Genomic DNA, 21,651 nt, shown 5'->3' with positions numbered 1-21,651 from the left:
TTGATAATAGCTCTTCTTGAGGCTGGAAGTTTTGCTGTTAAAGGTATCTGTTGAGATATATGTGGAATTCTATAAGTGATATCATTTACGGTATAGAATGCTTGGCTTAAAAACAAGACCATGCCTGGGAAACACAGCCAGTGTTACGTGGATTGAAAATTACTAATTGTGAGATCTGCAAAGGCGTAGGAATTACCATCACAGTAGGTATTGTTGCTGTTCTCTTAAGGATATGTTGACCACTCTTCATTCAGTATGTTTGTCAATACTTTTTGAAAAGTACAAAAGCCTTCTTGATTAAATTTATTGATAATATATAATAATGTTGAGGTCCCTCTTGATTGCCTTGTAAATGATTACTGTTCAGCAGCATGAATTTTTTTAGACTTTAAAGTGAAGAAAAAGGGCACATTTGCGGAGTGAAAACATGTATTCAATAAACCAATAAATCTGCAAAGCATTTAAGGATCGTAACAGAAAATGAATTGAACATGAATGAGGTGCTTTTGCTAATTAGTCCAGTGCAGTTCTTGGACTATAAATCTGGTAGTACTGATTAAAGAATATAGGCACAGTGTTTCCTTTGGGTATAGCACTAGTTAAATGATTAGTAGTGTATGTATTGCATTCATTATAGCTGTAAGAAGAAAAATAGGGAAGGATTTAGAAAAGACATGCAAGAACTCCTGAGCGAACAAATACTTTGCTCTGGGAATTTTAATAGGGACAATCTAGTTAGTTTATCAAAGATGAGGTGGTGACTTGATCGGTTTGTAAATATTTGAGGAAACGTATCTGAAGAAAATATTTGGTCTAGGAGACCAAATCTAACAAGATGTCTGTCAATTAAGATAGACATCAGGCACGCTAAAGCCTGGATTTTTTTCTTTCCAGAAAACTATTCTGTGACATAAAAACAACGTTTCATTCAGTACAAAAAACACTTTATGCAGTTCTCTAACTTGCCTTCTAGAAAAGGTCAATAGCTACAATGTCTCCTTTCAGCCTTAATATTTGTGATACATATGACAATGGACATTGCTTGCACTTTGTATTCTTAATTGCCCAATTGATTGCATTTTTATTTGCTCTTGTTTCCACTGTGATAGAGTCCAGAAGCCCCAGTTCTGACAGAGTGATCAGGAATTGTTTAGCAAGAGTTTAAAAAGTGCCACTTTAAAGTTAGCTGGAAGCAGAGGATGAAACCCTAAGCAACAGCCTCAGTCCATTTGTGGGCTTTTAGATGATAGTCTTCAGCTTTCAGTGTAAAAAGTACCAGCTAACACTCAAACAGAGAAGAATCACATTATTCCCCAGCAGGCACGTTTTTCCCAGTATAAATGCAGGCTACTGAACAATTTTATTAGTATAGTAATATAAAAATTCCTCACAGTTATAAACACATGACTTGGCAAAAGCTGTTAACTCCACATTAGTGTTACTAAACTGACAACTGGAATGGTAACACCTCAGGATTTTTCAGATGCTATAGAGAAACCTTTCTTTCCCCACCTTCTCCAAAGGCTTATGTTAAGGAAACTCTTTATGCTACAGTTGGTTTTGTTCGGAATGGGATTTCTATAGAAGCTCTCTAGCAGTCTCATATCTTTTTCATAAATTCCATTTCCCTCAAATACAGGGGCGGCATGTAAAGATGCAGTCAGTTACAGAATTAAAATCCCAATTACTATTGCCTGAGAAAATGATGACTATAATATCCTTTTGCCCATCAATAGAATGTTCTGTTCTCAAAAAGCATTTGTCCCTAGGGTTTCTGAAGCCAGGGCTAATCCATCAGCCATGGAGCACAGTTGATTAAAAATCGTCTTTCATGCAAGCCAGTGGAATGCACAATGATGTAGCAATTCCTATGGTAGAGTGACTTCCCTCCCTAACCCAACCCAAACATAGGTTCTGATGTTTGCCTGAATACGCGCAATATATGTCTCCTTGCTGAACCCAGGACACTCCTCTTGAGACACTTTGGTTTTCAGCACTTCCTAAAACTCTTAAATTCTTCAATTGCGAACATGAAATGGCAGAATTAATTGCTTAGACGGTTTTCTTAGACATAGTAGATGAAATGATGGACAATTGAGGATCAGATACATGCTGAATCCTGAAACTTTTTTTGTAGCTACTCTGCTCTTAACATCTTGTGCCTTGTGGACTAGGAAGCCACTAGGATAACTCCTGTAGTGAGGAATGAATATTCAGCATTGTTTGAAACCCAAGTCCACATTTAGATGTTCAGTTCCTTTCTGCAATGGAACTTCTGGCAATTCAGGGAAACCTGTTATCCTTAGCATCTTGTTTCTTGGAATAATACTGGATGATTCTGCTGAATATGTCTGTTGCATGTGGCAACATCTGGATGTGGGATAGGCTTTTCTAAAAGCAGAAGGACAGTAACAGAATAGCAGCTCGAACATAAAGAGTTTTTGATGACACATCAGAAAGAGATAGTTTTTCACTTTTTTTTTTTTGTTTGTTTGTTTGGTAGTTTGGGTTCTTTGATCTCTCTGCAAGTAACTATGCAATAAAAATACCGTACCCAGGATCAAATTTAACTTCTATTTGTTTCATTGTCACTGGAGGGGAGTCATAAGGATGAGAGAAGATACTGTGGAGCTTGAGGGAGAGATCTTTCTCATCTGTTTTTGAGAGTTTTTTTGCTGTACAGTAAAGCTAATGAGGCCTAAGAAATTAGTGGCTTAGTGATGACAGACTGTATATTTTTAGTGGAAAATGTTGACTTCCTTTGGAATGAGGATTCACAGTTTTCAAAGCTTTGTGAAATGTCTGGGCTCAAAAGCATGCCGAGAATATAATGCAATTCAGTGGAAGCTACCAAGCTGATGTGGAATTTGATGTCTTTTTCCAAAAAAGACTATTCAGTATTATTTGTCATTTCACAGTACTAGTATTGCTTTTCAAAAAGAATATTACAGTCACGGTAGTGCCCTTGCTATATGCATCTGGTTTTGCTTGCTTTGGCGAACTTGTACAATTAACTAACTCCCAAACTGGTTTTCATTTTCAAGAACTGATGGCAACGCTCGAGTTCTGAATTGTTCAGATTTTGCAAGTTGGGCTCTAGAGATCAAAGAGTTATGGAGGTGAATTACTTGGTACGTCTGTGTTGGCAAAGTGTAACTGTTTATGTCAATACAAGTATAGATCTGTGTCACCCAAAGAAAATATTGCATTTTGTGGGTATTTTAGAGAGATATTTTGTGTGTATGTTTTCCTGAGGGAGTTCTCTCTGAAGTTTCCTATCTCTAGAGTGTGTGCATACATTTTATGCTTGAGGTAGACTCTATTCTTTAGCATATGGTAGCAATATTAATTTGTGTTTTGTAATGTGGCCATTAGTAAACAATCCTTCTCATCTGCTGTGGTTTCTGTAACAAAGAAGGGAGTGAACTGCTGTTGATTTTACTGGTTTGATTTTAAATCAGCATGGTCTGTCCAAAACCAGAATTAATTGTGCTATATATTTTGGGAAAATCAGCCCCTTAAAGCACTCCAAGAATTCTTCTGTCCATCTAGTTTCATAAATCTGTTTATAATTATTCCTAATAACTTTCAGTGGCAGTGAAACAGAATAATTTGAAGTTGTATTCCTATAAAAATTGTTTCTTTGAAGAAACACGTCTTCTAATATTTTTTGTGTAGATGTCATATTTCTTGAGCAGGAAAGGTAAAAGGTAATAAAAAATTACAGAGATGCAATCTTTTCATTACAGAAATGAAAAGATAGCATTGCTGATTTTTATAAAGGATATCCTTTTATAGTAATTACCAAAACTGGTCTTGGAAAAACGAAAGAGAGAAAGTTATTTTAAATGGAGGTTGTTGAAAGCATTTTCAATATGCTCTTTTTGCTAATTCTAATTCTATCACTCATGTTAACACTCTCTGAACACTCACTAAGGAGGTCTTATCTTCAGAAACCCAGCTGCTCTTCCAGCCCATAACCTAACAGTTTATGGCTTAATAGTTGCTTTTTGTTTTATTCCTTCACTCAGTCCTGGCCCTAGAAGAAGCCGATTTAAAGAATGGAGCCTAATTATTCTCCACTAAATGGAAATGCCTCCTGTAGGCTTAAAACTGCTCTTGTTCGCTTTTTCTGTTGTAGCAATAATGGTGAATCCTCTTTATTTGCTACCCAAATATTTTTCCTTCATCTGTCACATTCTTTCAGGGTTCTTTTTTTTCTCCCCAGCATCCAGTTTATTTTTAGCATTCCTTTCTGATAAAGCTTTTCAAGCAAACATGGATCTGATAAAATTCATACCTTTTCAGTGCTGACGGATAAAGTAGTTGCAGATTTCCAATGTCGTATGTTTGTACAAAGACCACTGGCTCTTCTTGAGTTTGTTTTGAGGTTACTGTGTTCTTTGGTTTCCATAGCAGAAATGCCTGCTCTGTTTTTAAGGCATTGAATTTTTCACTAGGATTATCAATGTTTATTTCAAACATTTAGATGTTTTCCTGTCATATTTTCCCCTTTTTTTCTTTTGACCCATTCAGAGAAAATCAGTTGGATGTTATCCATATAAATGAACCAATAAATACAATATTCTGTGATCACAGGCATTGTAGTTTAGCACAGATTGATTTAAATGACTAAGTTGCAGAACATGTTTTAAAGAATAAGTTTATTCATCATCTCATATTTGTATTTAATTTCCTACAGAAAAGTCAATTCATATTGTTTTGTAAACAATTAGTATCTTGGTTATCCTCTAAATAAAGCCTGTATATTAAATATTATGTAGCATTATTGTTTGCTAATAAACTTAATAGACTGTATAAGTTATTAAGCAATTATATAAATTAACATAATGTATTTAGATTTTTAATGTTTGTATCTTCTACTTTTGGAAAATAGGCAATGACATCTCTTATTTACTAGATGGTTAGTTTTATAGCCATGATTTATATCAGACTGGTTTGAAATGGAAATTTAATTAAAACATGGAAAACAATGTTTAAAATAGCTTCTTACTATTTTAAGCTACTTGTTATATAAAGGAAAGTATTTATAATATACAAAATATATTTTAGAAAGGAAGTATCATTTGTTGTTAATTAAGTTGGCCTTCTCTAGTCACAATGTAATTTTAAAATTTTTAAGTAGCAGATTTCAGCCTCACCTATCTATTTCTTTAATCATAGACTACAGAAGAAAGTTTGTTTTTCAAAACTCTGAAAGAACTAGGTTTGGGTTGTTCTAAACTGAACCAGCCTGAACCAATGAGGTATTCCTTCTGCACCTGCAGAAGAGATTACAGTGATGGAAAGCTATTTATTGTTTCAGTGGGTTTCATTTCCAGTTGCTTCACCCACTAGAACAATCCCTATTCCTTGGTTTAACTTTGTTGTCAAAGCTTTAAAGAAACCAATACAGTGATAATATTTTTATGTAAAATTCAATTGCTGATAGAAATAAGAAGTAATAGACCTTGTCAAAATTTCACGGTTTATTGTTAAAAGAAAAATGAATGAAAGCACAAAATTAATCTAGAACTATGTTTATTTTTATTCCTGTACTGTATCATGACTTTGACATTAATTATTGTGGTGTTGGACATCATCAGTTAGTGTTGCCAGACCTCTGCAGGATGAACTTTACCACCAAAATAAATAGGACAGACTCTTTGATAATGTCCTAGATCAGAGTAATGAAAATCAGAATTTTGCATTTGAACAAGAAGGTGATAGGAGGTGCAGTTATCCCGGAGAACAGAATTAGGTTTTTCTGGTCATATTATATCCACTCTTAGGAGGGACAGTTAAGTATGGAACAGTTTCCATTCTTTAGGAATTTTAAAATTTGTTCTCCAGTCCTTAGCTCTGGGGTTTGTGTATTCATACTATTTCTGTTTTTTACTCAGTTCTTTGACTCTCAGACTTTGTCGGTAAAAAAACTCTCTTTGAAGGAAAAGACAAAAGCTGGGTAATTTGAAATGTCAGGCTTTTATTTTGGTGTAGGTGTTCATTGTCTCGGGAGCTTAGCTATTGCAGTGATTTAGATTATATAAACCAGCTATTGTTTGTTTTTTGCTGACACTTTGCTTCTCCTTTAAGTTGTCTTTTTTGATATAAGCTTTGCTCATCATGTGGAAAAAATTGATCCAAACCAGGTGATGCTGTAAACTCAGAACCTGTTTTGTGTTGCAGCTTCTTTGTATATTTTGACAAATCCTTTATGTATAAGGGAAAAAAGTGACAAATATCAGTTAAAAATCTTGTGACAAAATAGGATTTGTCTTATCTGCTAATTAAATTTTTTAAGCTAATATGAAAATCATCTTGACATAATGCCAATGCCATAAAACAGAGTGTATTCTCTGTTTGTGAGGCAAGTATTAATTATTTTTTCTTTCAGTGTGAAAACTAATGTTTTATATCACATGCATCTTATGGTGGCTGTTAATTATTGATAACTAAATTGTGTCTATCTTTTTCTCCTTACAAACACAAAGAAAAAATCATTACAATATTTCTCCTATGTAACAGTGCTAAAGGCAAGGGAGTTAGAGTGCTACTTCATGTGTCTGCTTGTCCCGCTGAAGGATGAGAGGAGAAAACCACAGGCAGAGAGAAAAACCGGGCTAAAAGTGTTTCTGGCTTGTGCCTGCAGCTGCTTTGAGTGTCATTGAACTGTTCTGGTAGGTGTGTCGAGTGTGGCAATCCTTAGAAAACCATATACAGCTGCAGAGACTATAAAGAAGGTATGTCAACATGCAGACCAGCTTTGTGCAGTGCTGGAAGACAGACTTGAATTGAGTCAACAGAGGAGAAAGAAAAAAAAGCTGCTTAATTTCTGGATCCATGCTAATGCTGTTTTAGCTGGGCTGTCGTAGGACACTGGTGAAAGTAATAGTAATGCAAGGCATTAAGAGTAGAAAGGTTTTTACAGCCCTTTTAGTCAAGCTTACTGACTACCAAGACTAATAGGATCCTCCAGCTACTTTCACAGCTTTCATATCTATTTAATAAAGCTGGATTTTTAAAACAATTAATCATATTTCCTTTTATTTTTAACAAGGAGACTTTTTTTGTCTCACATAACCCAATGTATTCAAGAGGCTGTTTAATGCAAGTACAGTAGTATTTGTTCATTAAAACATGTATTATTTAGAAGGCTGACAAGTAGCAGTGTGTATTTCCTGAGAGACCAGAATTCCTCTTTGCAGAATATTATTCCAGTCTACCCGTGAAACAGGAAAGTGTGTGTTCTTAGCTTTACCAAGAAGTACTTATAAAATAGATGAGTCTGGCTCCTAAGAAGCCATTACAATCTGGCATGAAGTTACATATTTATAAATATTTCTAGGACACAGGATCATCAGTGTCTCTTGTATAAGTACACACTTAGACACGTAATAATCCATTAAAAATGTCTTAGCAAGGAAGATAATTTTTGTCTAGCTAATGTGTGAAAACCATAGTTAAACTATTTCAGTTATCTTTCAGGACCTGAAAAGCAAAATATGCAGGTCTCCGGAACTGCATAGAAAAGGTATGATGAGGTACAAATATTTGTGAAGCAATGCATTTATTTAGAATATGGCCAGATTTCCAGCTCATCTGGACCTCAAGATTAGTTGAATTTCTTAGAGTGACATTTTTGTTTTCCAGGCACCTTTCTGTCCTCAGGACTTTCCAAGATACAGGGAAGATAACCCCTAGAACAGTATTCTGATTTTTTTTCTTCTTTCTGTTTTTATAAAGTTTGCCCGAAGCAGACATCTGAAGAAATGTCTTCCAATCGTGATTCGAGCCTTACTAATGCACCAGTGCAAAGCAAGCTAGTATCTTCCTTCCAACAGCACACAAAGAAAGCACTTAAGCAGGTAAGCTTGTATTGACTGGTAATCAATTGGCTTCCCTTTAGCATGTGTGTCAGTCTTAGACAAATAAGACCTCAGCAGAATTTTAAGGCATTTCTGAGGATTTTTAGTACTTTGTTTAGTGGTATTCGTTTGTTGGTTTTTTTCCGATGGTGCAGTCCTGCTGTCTATTGTGAGTTTAATGTTTCTTAACTGCTTTTCACATAAGCAGAATTGGTTGCCTTATCACACCCCTGCTTTTCCTATGTAAGCGTTTGTGTTGGAAATTTTATGTGAAGCTTAAAAAAAGATTTAAAGATTTTGAAAGAAGTTCTGCAGATAGGTAAGAATCTGGGTATACTTGCTGTTCAGAATTTCGTTATGGCCTGTTAAGTAATTTTTGTTTCATACTATATATGTCACTACAGTGTATAAAAGTGGGGTAGATGTTGGGGTTTTTGAATAACTTATGACTTGGATGATTTAGGTTGCAATAAGTAGTAAAGCCTGGCAAAAGTAGCTGATTATTGAAAGTCAGATGTTAATGAAAAGCATGTTAATGAAGGCATGAATGAAAAGATGTTAATGAAAGCATAACAATGTGAAAATTATTTTCCAAACAGTGCCAAATTGGTTCACTTTACAGCTGGGCAAATAAAAAAGAAAAGCTAAAATATTAAAATTAAGAGGAAGTAATGATTTTTTTTTTTTTTTTTTTTTAGATTTTGAGTATATAGGAATTCTTTTAGTCTTGTAAAGACTATAAAAAATGAAATACAACTTTTCTGAAGTTTTAGCGTAATGAGATGATGTTGTTTTAATTTTTTCTCATAACTGCTCTCTTAGTTATGGTTAATGGAGGTCTAGTATTTCATGGGGTAATTTATTGCTGGGTTGTTGATTTAGGCTTAAGTTAAACAAAGCCTGTCTACATCTCCTCGAAACACTTCAGTATTTGTGCTTAGTTTTTCATGTGGCTTGAGATTAAATTCACTAAAATTAATAGACCTTTATCATTCACATAAGGCGATCTTATACTTAAAGGCTTTGAGGACTGGAAAAGATTGTTGAATTGGGGTCTCACATCTGTTTGGTCAGGAAAATTGAGCAGTGGGCACATAACAGCTTACTATCTATGTGGATAATTGTGAAAAAGACACACATTTTGGAAACTCTTCAGTTTCCAAAAGATCTACAGATCTTTTGCAATATATGAACTTTCTTAGGGCTGGAGGGAGCAGGCAAAGGGAAAGGAGGGGAAAAAAAAGAGCAAAGCCACAAATGTTTGAACTTGTGTAACTGTTTAAGCTCTACCATTTGTCACTTAGCAGATGTGTAGCATCAAAAATAATTTTTCAAAGGGCAAACCAATCAGAATAGCTTAGTTAATATAAAAAGTCATAACATTGATGGAAAGCTTTGAAAACATCCCCTAAGGCAGCAGGGTTAGAGCAACATCAGAAAGTTAAGTAATCAATAAAAAGAAATTAGTTTTAATTAAGTTAATGGTAATTAGATCCTGTACTTCAGAGTATGAGAATATTATTACAGCCATCAGTAAAATGTTTTCTCTGTGCACAGTGTTAGACAAATGGACATTTGTATTGTGGAATAGTAGTGGATTTTTGCTTTGTTTTCTCTAAAGTTTCAAGTGTTGGCTACTGCCATATACACGCTGTAGATTTGATTTAATTTGATATTGTAGCAGCAGTGAATAAATCTTAACAGCGATTTTATTTATAAAATTGCTGTTGGAAATTTATTCTTTCACTTTCAAATCTTTCTATTGCTTTTATGGGTACAGAATACCTAAAATTTGTACAAAGAAGAACCTGTAGTACCTTTGAATACACAAGAAACTTTTAGACAGCTTTATGAAACACTCTTCCAACTCATGTTAACTTACTGGTACCATGCTAAAGTAATGGAAGATGAGCCATCATCATGCTCTCAGCAAGTGCTTAATCTATATTGACATATATATACTGTATGTATGTTGTAATGGGGTCTAGCTATTGCTTTTTTATTGCCAAGTGGTCTTTAGAGAATTGAAAACCTGCAAGACAGTCTTTCAAACAGTTTCCTACTCAATTTCTATAAAAACAGTGGGTTCTTCACATTAACTTGATCTTGTGTGTATTTGTTTTGCAATCCATTAAAATTAAAGTGAGAGGCAGGTTGGTAAGGTACAGTACCACTTAAAGATCTGAGCTAGAATTAGAAGATTTTCTTCACTTTTTATCTACTTATTAACCTCTCTAGTCATATTTAATTCTCTTTCAAGTATTATATGCTGGATGTACATATGATTTGGTTTGTAATGAATTCTAGAGGTCTGTTCCTGGGTTTAGATTGCAAACAGCAATCTCACATTTCCTTGTAATAGCCTGCATTTTAGGATGTTCTCATGAATCAAATTAGTCACAACACTGCATCTCTTGAGCTATACTAGGAGCTAGGAGGAAAGGGCATTTTCTGAGCCCTGGCTCTTGGTCCTGATTTCTCTCAGGTAACAGTGGATCTGGGGTACTTTGCAGGGGCTAAGAAGGCTTGCAGTTGCAGTGAGCTCTCAAAAGGTCTGTGGCACATGTCAGATCTTATGTCCTCACCTTTCAAAGGCTTGGCTGCCATTTTGGTCTGAAAACTTTCTGGGTTCACTGCCTTCCATAGTGTCCTTATTGGGAGAAAGGTTTTGAGTGGTTTACTGCTGTGTATTTCATGCTGCTTTTTCGTTTTTGAGGGAGTTTCAGTTTTGCTCTTGTATAGTATCTGAGTGTAATGTCCAACAAAATAGTTCCCATTCATGAGGGTTTAGACAAAAGAGTCTGTGGTGTATAGCTGCTTTTTATGCTTGGCTTTCTGATGGCAGATTTTACAGATTTCTATTTCCCTTTTGCTTTTGGAAGTGCGTGGGTATGTGTACCCAGCTGTTGGTGATCTAGTACCTTTGACACAAAGGTTAATAGCATGCTGTCACATGCTGAGTCCTTATCAGTACTGATCAGTTCCATGCTAATTTACCTCATTTTCACACTCGAAAGTTTTGGCATGCAAACCCATGTAAGGACCTCTTCCTTGGAAAGTACTGAACTACATCTGCATCTGCTAGCAGTGGTACATGGTCACACTACTGTGTGAATTATTCTTTCTCTGTACAAGGCTAACTCAAGTATGGACATCAATTCATGGCATAGTATCTACCATGCTCCTCTCTGGTCCAGTTTCTCTTCCTTTGACTTGAGGTGATACTTTTTTTGGAAGTCTTCGCTATGTACAGATTTGTCTGTATCTATCAAGAGGTTCTTGGAACATTTCTCAGAAGAATGATCATGCCTGCAAACTGGCCTCATGTAGGTAACACTGAGCATATGTGAACATCCAGGACACTGAGGTGGTATTAGTGTCTCTTGGACTCTGATAGCCAAATATAAGAGCACCTTGTCCATCAGTGTACCAGTTGTTTCCTGGGGCAGTACCAAGAGAGGATAAAGAACTTGAAGATGCACTATAACGATGTCTGGGATAATAGTAGACTTCCCAGACATGGAAGAAAATCCTGCCTCACTTATGTCACTTTGGAATCAGCAACAAGAAGGGTACCCATAAAATTTCTGTTGGGAGAAGAGAGGATACTCCATTCAGACTCAGGATCTGAATACAGACCAGGACATGTCTGAGACTGTGCTGGGCATCCAGATCTCTTTGTAGAGACAGAAACTCCAGAGACAGCAGCCAAGTGGGTTTGGGATGAGAGAAGCTCAGGAAATAAGGGAGTCTACACAAGGTATGTTATTGCCATGGTTTGTTTTGTTTTTTTTAACTTTGGGCTTTGTCTGCATGCTTGGTGGCTGGGTTCATATATGTGCCACTATTTTATTCATAAAGTGGGTAGATGCAGTTTTTTATGGAGAAGGATGGCACCCATGCATATGATTTGGTCTTATAGTAGAAGTGGAAACTCCACACCCCTTTTTTTCCAGTGGATGCTATCAGGCCCCAACCAGTAAGAGAGCTGTGGGAAATGATGGTTTGGTTCATCTGTTGCTTCGAAATTATAGGACATTAGACCTATACAGCTCCAAATAACATTTCGGGCTGACTTTCCTAGCACAACTGTAATTATTATTAGAAAACAACCCACAACCTGGAACAGCGAGACTAAATTTCAGAGCAGAATGGTGAACAGTGTAAGTTAGCCCCTATTTACCCAAATTCACAGGACTAGTTTTTCAAGATTTCTTTGGGTTTTTTGTTTGTTTGTTTTGTTTTTTTTAAGGACATAGTCCAAGTGCCTAGGTTGGCACTGAAGGTAGAATCCTGATCTCCCTTGATGCTGGTGTGGATTTGCTTTCCTGTCTTCAGCTCAGGCACACTGCTTGTCTTGCTTTGAGAGAAGAACAAGAGCAAACTCACCAGTGTTGCTCCCTCCACACTCATTCTGTTAGGACTTCTTTTCTTGACTACAGCCAGATGTGGTTTATCTTCAAGCATTTTGCTGTCCATGGGAGGTAATCCAGTGAGTCTGTCTGTGGTGTCTATCCTTTGACTCATTGAGCAACTACTCACATGTTCTGATACAAGCCTGATATATTTGCCTGCCCTCCTCGCCCTTCCTCACCCCCAAAGAACCAAAGGTGACAGAGAAGATTGTTATGATTATGTCCTTATCACTTAGAGTTTGAGTGCAGGGTGTCTTCCTGAAAGACTCTGAAAATCCACTGCGAACTGAGAGGTATTTTTTTGTACTGAATTCCTTGGTATAGAGAGTTTGCTGCAGTTTCTCAGTGTCTCTGCTAACCATTTTCCTATGTTTCATTTCAGATGCTACAAATTTACCAAGGCCACAGTTGGAGAATTCTGGCTCCCTAGCTGAAGCATTTGTTCAGATGTCTGGCAACATAAGTGATGATTCTTGACAAATTTTCCTGTCAACAAATGGAAAACAAGGAAAACATGTTGCGTTTTGACTTCTAGAGAGACATGGGAAGGGACAGTGGAATTTACAAAATGCATTCAGGAAAATGGAAGTTCGAAGATGATAATCTAAACTGATTTTCTAATTGCCAAGACAAGTCTAGGGAAGAGGACAGAGAAACTATGGCAGGGAGACTGCATAATGGGGAAAAGAAGCTGGAAGAGCAAGAGTTCCAGCAGGAGCTCTTCAGGGAGTACATGCATTGCCCGAAGGCAGGCTCCACGGTATGTCCCTCTAAAGGTCCCTATGCGTGGGCAGCATGAACCAGCTGCTCAACACGGTGCTTTGGTAAGACACAAAACAATGTTTATGAGACTCTCTGCTGGGTCGTGTCCATGGTCCTCAGCCCTTACCTGTGACGGAAAGAAAGGGATAGGAATCCACACAGTCCCTGTATTCTTTTTGTACTGCTCTTTAATAACTAGCTCCCAGTTGCTGGGGCATTCTGCTTGTTTGGTTTTCCCCTGGGGTTGTTGGCATAGCATGCTTTTTGCAGCGCTCCTGCATGGTTTCTGTTTTAATAAATGTATTTTCCAGAATTTCTTACTCAGAAATAATCAAGAATTTTAAAGCAATAATAGAACAGTACTGTGTTGAAGTGTAGTTGCCTCTCTACAGTCTCCCTCACTTAAAATATGTCCTCGCATGAAATTACTTTTGGTTAAATCTACCACTGCTATGTAGTGGAATCTCTTTCCCAAATGTAGGTTGAAAGTGCTCTTTGTTCTCTTCTGTAGATGCAGCTGCTTGTCCCAAGTCTCAAACAAGCAAGCTGATGATAGTGGCCTAGTTCTAAGCACTGCACTTGTCTGATAATGTTTTTCTTTAAGTAACCTGGAGAACTGTTTAAGGTGAATTGGTCATTGCTATTCTATTCATGACAAGTACCATCGTGGAGATGAGAGCCCCAGTCAAGCTTTTCCAGTGATGTTACATGATTTTTCCATATAGTGGCAATGGATTTCTGAGTATCTTCTTCTGGGCCAAATGAAAATAACAGCTTTTGATTTGAATAGTTTATAACATGAAATTATACCCAGGTGAAAATGAATCATGTCTTGATTTTGAAGTGCATCCTAGAAATGGTTGGCCTTTTCAGGGAAAGACAGGAGTTGGAACAGCTCACAACTCTTCAGAGCTCTAGGAAGCCTCCTACAAAATGCTGACAAGCAGCTATCTACGAATGCTGTTCCAGGAGATGTTGGGTAGGTCTCCAGAAGGCTGTGAGCTCAGGGTGTGTGGGCATATGGCAGAACCCAGGCTGAAACAGGATGTCTGGCAGAAAGGCATTACACTGCAACTGCTTACATTGGTGCAGTTTAAATTTTTGGAGAGGTAATATGACAAGATTTTTTTAACTGGAGAATGGCAGTCCAGCCCTGAATCCCCCCCTGTATGCTTTGGACCCTGTGCAGAGTATGTTTGCAAATTCGACCTAATGGAAAATGTTGATTACTGTTTTAAGGGGGTTTATTCTTTATTTGTGATCTTTATTTTGTTGCTGCCTTTATTTTTGTTGGTTTTGAAACTGCTTTCTACAAACTGTTTCCTTACCTTTATATGTTTTGTTGTGCCAAGAAACAGATTTTCCCATAAAGCACTTTTCAGATGATAGATATTACTTGTTTAATACTACAAAAAACAATACATAAAATAAACACAAACAAAAAAAGAAACCAACAAATACTCTTTGGAAAGAAGTCTCAGTGAGTCGATGCATATGCCATCGTCATTCCCATTCACATGCAAGGCAGAACAGACGTTGAACACATCACGTGGTTTTTTGTCCTTCTCTTGTTTCTGTGATTGGGAAAGCAATAAAAATGTTTATTTTGCAGTCTATCATGATCTGCAGCAACTGTAGCTGTGAATGCGTTATTGTAATCCTATAGGAGATAGTGCTGGCTTGCAGGTGTGCGGGCACTTACATGAATACACACATCTCTCTATCGCTGCACCACAAATATCCAAGCGCTTTAGTTCAATGTTGGTCAACGTACAGATAAATGTACAGTTATTAATGTAAGCTGTAGCTGTACAGAAAGACCCAGACCGCTATGGGGACCTGAAGAACAAATAAGCAGCAATAAATTATTTTTGTTCTAAATACAGATATGTGTCACAGGGTAGGAGGATGGCATTGGACAAGAATATTTGTGGAGTTATTAGCAGAGTTTGAAAAGAAACTTTTCAAGGTTTCCGAAGGTCTCCGAACTTCCAGCCTGGTGTTTTACCATTACTCTTCATCTCAAAATGAGATGGTAGTGTATACTTGGCACCAGTACTGTTATGTTTGGTGTACAAGTCTGGTTGGAAGTAAATTAATTTGCTCTATGCTTTGGAAATGGCACTTTGTACTTTGTAGCTGTTTCCATAATACATCTTTGTTATTGTTTTAATCTTATGTTTGCATGCTTTTAATGTATGTTTAATATAAGAAGTAGTGGCATCCTGAAAATAATAATGTGTTTATTCTTCATGATTTGTGGTGCTTACTGTTTTATTTTAACTGTTCTGTGTATTCATGAAAAAGGTTGCCACTGAGAAATTTTAATTTAATAGAGACATGGGAATTAAAGGCTGTCTTAATTTTACTAACAAAATGAGGGTGAGAGAGAGGACAAAGACTGAATTTTATGGTGGTGTTAAGTGAGTCAGTGATAAACTATAAATCTGTTTCATCTTTGCCAATTTGGGAGCCATGACCATGATGTAGAGTTGTCATTTCTTTTGTGCAATAGACTTTTCTCAGTGTATCATAGCTTGTGTTTTTCACATGGCAGAACGGAAGAATTCCATAGCTTTACATTTCTGATCCATAATGTGTGAAATTTCAAAGGTTATGTTTCATGATATGATTTCAGAATGTAGAGTTGACATTTATGGAACAAATAGAAATCTGGGACGATGTTGCTTAATGCAACCAAGTGTTACATATCTTTGTTGTTAGTAACTTAATTTTTAACATTCTCAGCATGTCATGCATTTGAGCTCAAATGAAAATGTTTTTCTGCATTAATGATTTATCTGTATGCCGCATGTTTTCATTCTGAGTTGAAAAGATGTGGGAAAGAAAAATAATAAAAATATATCCCAAGCAGCAGTAAAAACAGAGCATAGAGCTTGACATTTTGGTTTTGGTGCTTTTTGGGGGATGTATTTTTCCCCTCTCTCCAGTTACCTTTTAGTTTATGTTGTTTCTTTTGATTCCTACTTCAAAGATGACTTTACTAGTTTTTACTAAAGAGAGTCAACCCTTTTGTCACATTGGTGAGGAAGTCTTTCCTGTGTTAAGATCAACTAAATATGAAACGATTATTCCTAAGAACAGATAATGGCATTCATGAAACCTCCAACACACTGCTGTACTCCAGCAGGGGCATAAACTCCCCAAAAAAGAGGAGGAGACTTGCTCTTGTCACCTCTTCATAAAAAACTGCTTGGAATTAGAAGATCGCTGTTGATTGTGTGGTGTTTTTCTTTTGCCATCTATCCTCAGGGTTTGTGTGTTTTCAATACTCATCTTTTTATGTTATTTTGAGTTCTTTGGTTGAAAATGGTTTGATAGGTTACTTAAAGATTTTGGCAAGAAAAATAATTTCATTAAACAAATTAATTATGCCACTCTTTATAATGACCATAGCAGTGTTATTCAACAGATGGTCACAGGTTCATTTTTATGAATGAGAATATTGGGAATTCTCCATACTCATTATGTACTAGAGATTCACAGATGTCCTTTGCAAACCTGCTTGTGAAAGGCTGGATGTAAGTACTATATTTTGGTGGTGATTTTAAGAGAGCTTTTAATGTTTAACTTTTGTACCACGTGAACTTTAATTTTTTTGCCTTGTTTATTTATGTGCCGCACAGATAGGATGGTAGTAATGTTTTACAGAAAATTTCAACAGTGATCAGTTCTAGGAATTTACAACTTGCAGCTTTTTTAACTGAAGCATTTAGCACAAAGTGATTGAATACATTTGAAATGTAAACATAGATTCTCACTGAAGAAAAATATATGTTACGTAAGCCATTATATGTGCTATATGTGTTTTTCTCTTGCTTTCCATAGTAAAAACGACATCTTATCATTTGGTAAAATCATCAGCTTTTCTTGCAGATCTGTAGGAAGCCCAGTTAGCAGATTATATATCTCTAAATATGGATGAGATGCAAAAGGCTGTGTTGGTAAAAGATGCCAATGTAGTTCGTGTTAGTTACTGTTTCTGTATCTGCAGTGAGATCTGGAACCATTTTTCTTTGGAATGAGTTACAAAATTCCTCATTTTCTTCAGTTACAAATTTGACTCATCTACTTTATGTTTATTCCCTTCACCAGAAGAGCCAAACCTAGAGATTTATTCAGTTGTAGTGACTAAACACTAAATTAACTTGGTGCACTAAGTGCTCAATATAGCAAAGCCTTTGGTGTATGTTTCGTTTTGAGTAATCCCATTGACTTCCCAGCTAAGTAGAATTAATCTTCGGATACAAGATTCTTGTCTTATCCTACGGTAGTCTTGTTTCCTAAAATTAATATCCCTCAGGCCAAGTGTAGAGAAGTTATATGTTCATCCTTAGCAGACACTGCTCAGGGTGTCCTTGGTTTATACTTTAACTCCTTCTGGTGTTTGGCTTTACTGGTAGCTAGGTGTCAGTCAGCAATTTCTCCCTCTGCTGGACTGGTTCTAGTGTTATCTTGCAAAAACTTGTCTATCGAAAATTTCAGACCTTGCAGCTTTAAATTCAAAGGAGAATTTAACACTAAATCATTGTGATTAGCTGGGAATACTATGTCCCAGTAAACAGGATGACTGAGCAAAATCTCAGCTATCTCTTTACCATGCAAAAAAAAGATTATTTTCTTGATACTTTTGTATCCTCCTTCCCTGTCTCATATTTTCCTTAGACAAAAAAGAAGATAGATTTAGAAATTATATTAGGAAGAAATTCTTCACTGTGGGGTGGTGGGGCACTGGCACAGGTTGCCCAGAGAAGCTGTGGGTGCCCCATCCCTGAAGTGTTCAAGGCCAGGTTAGATGGCGCTTTGAGCAACCTGGTCTAGTGGAAGGTGTCCCTGCCTGTGGCAGGAGGGTTGGAACTATATGATCTCTAAGGTCCCTTCCAATCCAAACTGTTCTATGATTCTATGATAGAGAGACACAGGGAAGATTATTCATTTCTTCTCTGGGCACAGTATAATTCATTGGCACTTTGTGTTAAAAATTTGACTTAGATTTTGATTTCCATATGGTTGTTTTTTTGGTTTTTTGGTTGGGTTTTTTTCCACTCTGCAACCTGTCTTTCAGATGTCCACATGTGTAGCTTTACTGTCAGCTTGAGTCATCCCACACAAACTGATTTCCAGACTTAACTATACATCGTGCTTGGTGATCAGTGCCTTCCATTGTGAAACTGGCGGAGATGGGGGTGGGGCTGTCAGTGAAACAATGGATGTTAGGGGAAAGGAAACCCTGAAATTCAAATGTGTGTCAAAGGGAAATGGTGTGTTTAAGGTTTGTGCTTGATCCTCACATGTTGGGGTGCTTACCTGTAGCTCAGAAGTGGACTATGCCTAAAAGTAAATAGTTCTGGTAGCAACGCTTGCCTGCTCCCAGCTGTGTTCCCCACTACTTGTGGTTCTGAGTGCCAAGGAAGTGCTGGGATGAATTGTGCTGTCTTGCAGTAATGATCTGTGAGCGTGGGGTGGCGTGTGCTTCTTGGAAGTGCCAGATCAGTTGCATAAATGTATGCTTCAGGTCCACAAGTGGCCTTCCTGTAACATGAAAGAAGGTAAGTGGTGCGCCTAACAAAAATTGGGTATGGCTGCCCTCACTCTGACACACTGACATGTGTCACCTAAGGTGTATGAATGCTTCCTACCTGTCACTGATGGAGGATACACTGCTGCTTACTTTCTGTCATTCATGGGAGTTGTGTCTAAAGCATTGAAAATCAACTCTGAGGCTTTACAAAGAATCTACCTTTGTCGCAGTGGCTCTATAAATCATTAAAATGGTATTTCTTTATGGATGCTGGCAACAAGGCTATGGTCCCTGGTAGAGGTGGAAATTGTCTTGAAAGGGCAGGAGAAGGCTAGAGGAGAACATGGGACGTCGTTTGGGCTCTTACTCCTTTGTCTAGGGGTATGACACCGAGGATGGATATTTCTTCTCTTTGCTCATCAGGCAAATGAGGCCGTGGGGCACAACAATGCAAAGTTTGGTTTGTGGTTATATTGGTATGCTGTTGGTGCAGAAGTTGGCTGTCTTTCCAGTTAATTTTTAGTAGACAATTTGTCACTGTCTCAGTGGTGTTACTGTATAAATAAGGATCACTTTCTTTGACACTTAGCTTGGCAGGGCTGTGCACTGAGGGTTGTTTTGGGAATTTTGGGGAATTTTTGAGGAATTTTTTAATTTTCTGTCCACAAGTCTGGCTGTGCTTGCTCAATATCAGTAGAAATTTTCTATCTCACAAATGTATGAAGTATAGGCTGGTTTTTGTGGCTTTCTGCTTGCTTCCTTGGTTCAGTGCAGCTTTGACCAGCTTCCTCTCTTTGTTTGATTTCAAGTGTTCTAATTTGCTTTTTATTGCACTGTGCTTATGTGTCTTTTAAGAAGTGTGCTATAAAAAGGGTTAATCGATGAAATTGCTTTTGTGTGGCTTAGTGTATTTTATGTTATTTAGAGCAATAGAGTGACATCGATTTTATTTTCAGTGATTTTTTTTTGTTTGTTTGTTTGTTTTTATTTAGCTATGTGAACATTTTGGCAAGATATTAGAGATTAATTGAAGTTACAGACTTGAACCTTACAAGGCATCAGTCATTCGTGTTCATAAACCTACAGGGATAATTCATATAAAATATGTCCCTTGTTGCTATAGTGTTACTTTAATAAATCCCTCCCTAGATCATAACACAAATCACAGTTATAAAAAGAGTGTGCACAATAATATTGGAGAAAAACAGACAGAAGGATAGGAGAAATCTCTATTAAGCCCAGCCCATTCTGATTAATTCGGGAATTGTAATGCTTGCAGATCTATTAATTGGCAGGTATTCATATCTGTATGTTTTAAGATCTTTGGAATCAGATAACATTGTCTATATAGAACAGTCTGACAGGTATTTGCTCTTTCTAATCTTTAAATATTTGGTATGGCATTATCAACCCTGTATTTGATCCATTTATGAAACACAAAGCACTTCCATTTGTAGAGATTTATTCTTGTATCATTTTTTCCCAGATTTGCCAGAACACCATCATGTTCGTGTTCTGAAGGTTAATGCCCAAAGTCAAGCAGACAGAAGCCAAGTGCTGCAAGCTTTCCAAGATTAGGACTGATTCCCTTCACGAAAATAAATGATTCCTGCCATGTTCAGTGATTTTGTGCAGCACTACTCACGGCTGAGTGAGTGCATCAATACTGTAGTCCTTACATGCTGTACATACTGATGACACTCTGTGTTAACTTGATTGACTGAGCAGTATACTGGAGAGGATGCACCTGCGAGAGATGTGCAGACATATATATTTTTATTCTGGTTTTGAAACATTTATTTTACATTTTCTTTACTTGGAAGTCTTAGTTTCACATTCCATGGGTAATCATGTTATACTGCTAAGGTAGAGCAAACAGTTGTGTGCTTCTTTGTTGTCAAAATTATTGGAAAATGATCTAAGGTGCATCTTCTTTCTCTTTATTAAAAAAAAAAAAAAATCCTGATTTTATATTTAAAAGGAAAATGACATAAAGGGGACAAGTGAGAATTCTGGCAAGTCAGTAGCTATGTATAAATTGTGCTTATTGTAAGAGATTCAGTTTAATGGTATAGAAATGTCTCATGTAATTCACTTATAAGCATTATTTTTTGTTACAGTTTTACATTTTGTTATCATTTTTGTAGGCTTTAAGACAACAGCAGAAAAGAAGAAATGGAGTCTCAATGATGGTAAACAAGACTGTTCCTCGTGTTGTTTTGACACCATTAAAGGTGTCTGACGAGCAGTCGGATTCACCTTCAGGTAAATAGCTAAAGGACCTTTTGCAAGATCAGCTGGAGGCACAGAGCCTTCCTCTGAATCAGCTGTATAGCACACAGAATTTGGAACTGCTGAAATAGTTTCCACTTGGTGGCTTTGTTTAACATCTATATTTCCTTATCAAATCCGGCATCTGAAGGATGGAGATTTTGCTTTAATATAGAATGAAAGACACACAGTAAAATGACAATTGATAATAGCAGCAGGTTTAAAGGAATTCAAAGTAACATTTTGTTTGGTTCTGGAACTCTAATGGAGGACTACATGCTGGTATTCAATGCCACGAAAAGGGGAGGGGGAAAAAAAGACAAGCTTCTCTGTGAATGTGAATTTGTGTCTCAATTCTGCATTGCAATACTCAGATCCTTTTGTTAGCTTTTCTTCTTCTGGTACCATGCTCATCACTGCAGCATAACCTTGACCTTTAGTTCTGGTGGTTAAGTTGCTTCATTTTAAGAGATTTCTATGGCTATGTTTAACACAAATTGACAATTGTATTTCCAGGTATCTCTCTTCTAGAAATGTTTCTTCACAAAGAAGTGATCTTTTTTCGCCTTTAGATTGCTTTAGTGCCCCATAAATTGTGGTTAAAATATTTTTAAAGATATCTCTTGGGCGTTATAGGAAAATTTTATTTTTATTAGATCAATGAACATTTTTATTGACTGCAGTGTTCAGTAAACTTTAGTTTTCAGCACTAAATTGATTTATTGAGCTTTTACTTCCATTTCCTTTGATAATGAGGAATCATATTGTAACCGGAAAAAGGTGTATTGCCTTT

The 21,651-nt window shown here is 36.8% G+C and overlaps 1 protein-coding gene across 1 annotated transcript in view; it reads left to right on the top strand.

The window, feature by feature from the left end:
- Positions 1-21,651, top strand: part of ASXL3 (ASXL transcriptional regulator 3) — a 125,106-nt gene that overhangs the window by 59,646 nt on the left and 43,809 nt on the right. Inside the window, 2 exon segments of the mRNA XM_030495897.1 lie at positions 7,747-7,868; positions 20,735-20,852. Coding sequence (XP_030351757.1) covers positions 7,747-7,868; positions 20,735-20,852 — 240 coding nt within the window.

The sequence above is a fragment of the Strigops habroptila genome, chromosome 1 (genome assembly GCF_004027225.2).
Source record: "Strigops habroptila isolate Jane chromosome 1, bStrHab1.2.pri, whole genome shotgun sequence".
Lineage (NCBI taxonomy): Eukaryota > Metazoa > Chordata > Aves > Psittaciformes > Psittacidae > Strigops > Strigops habroptila.
Note: the sequence above shows the minus strand (reverse complement) of the source record. Positions and strands in the feature narration are given on the sequence as shown.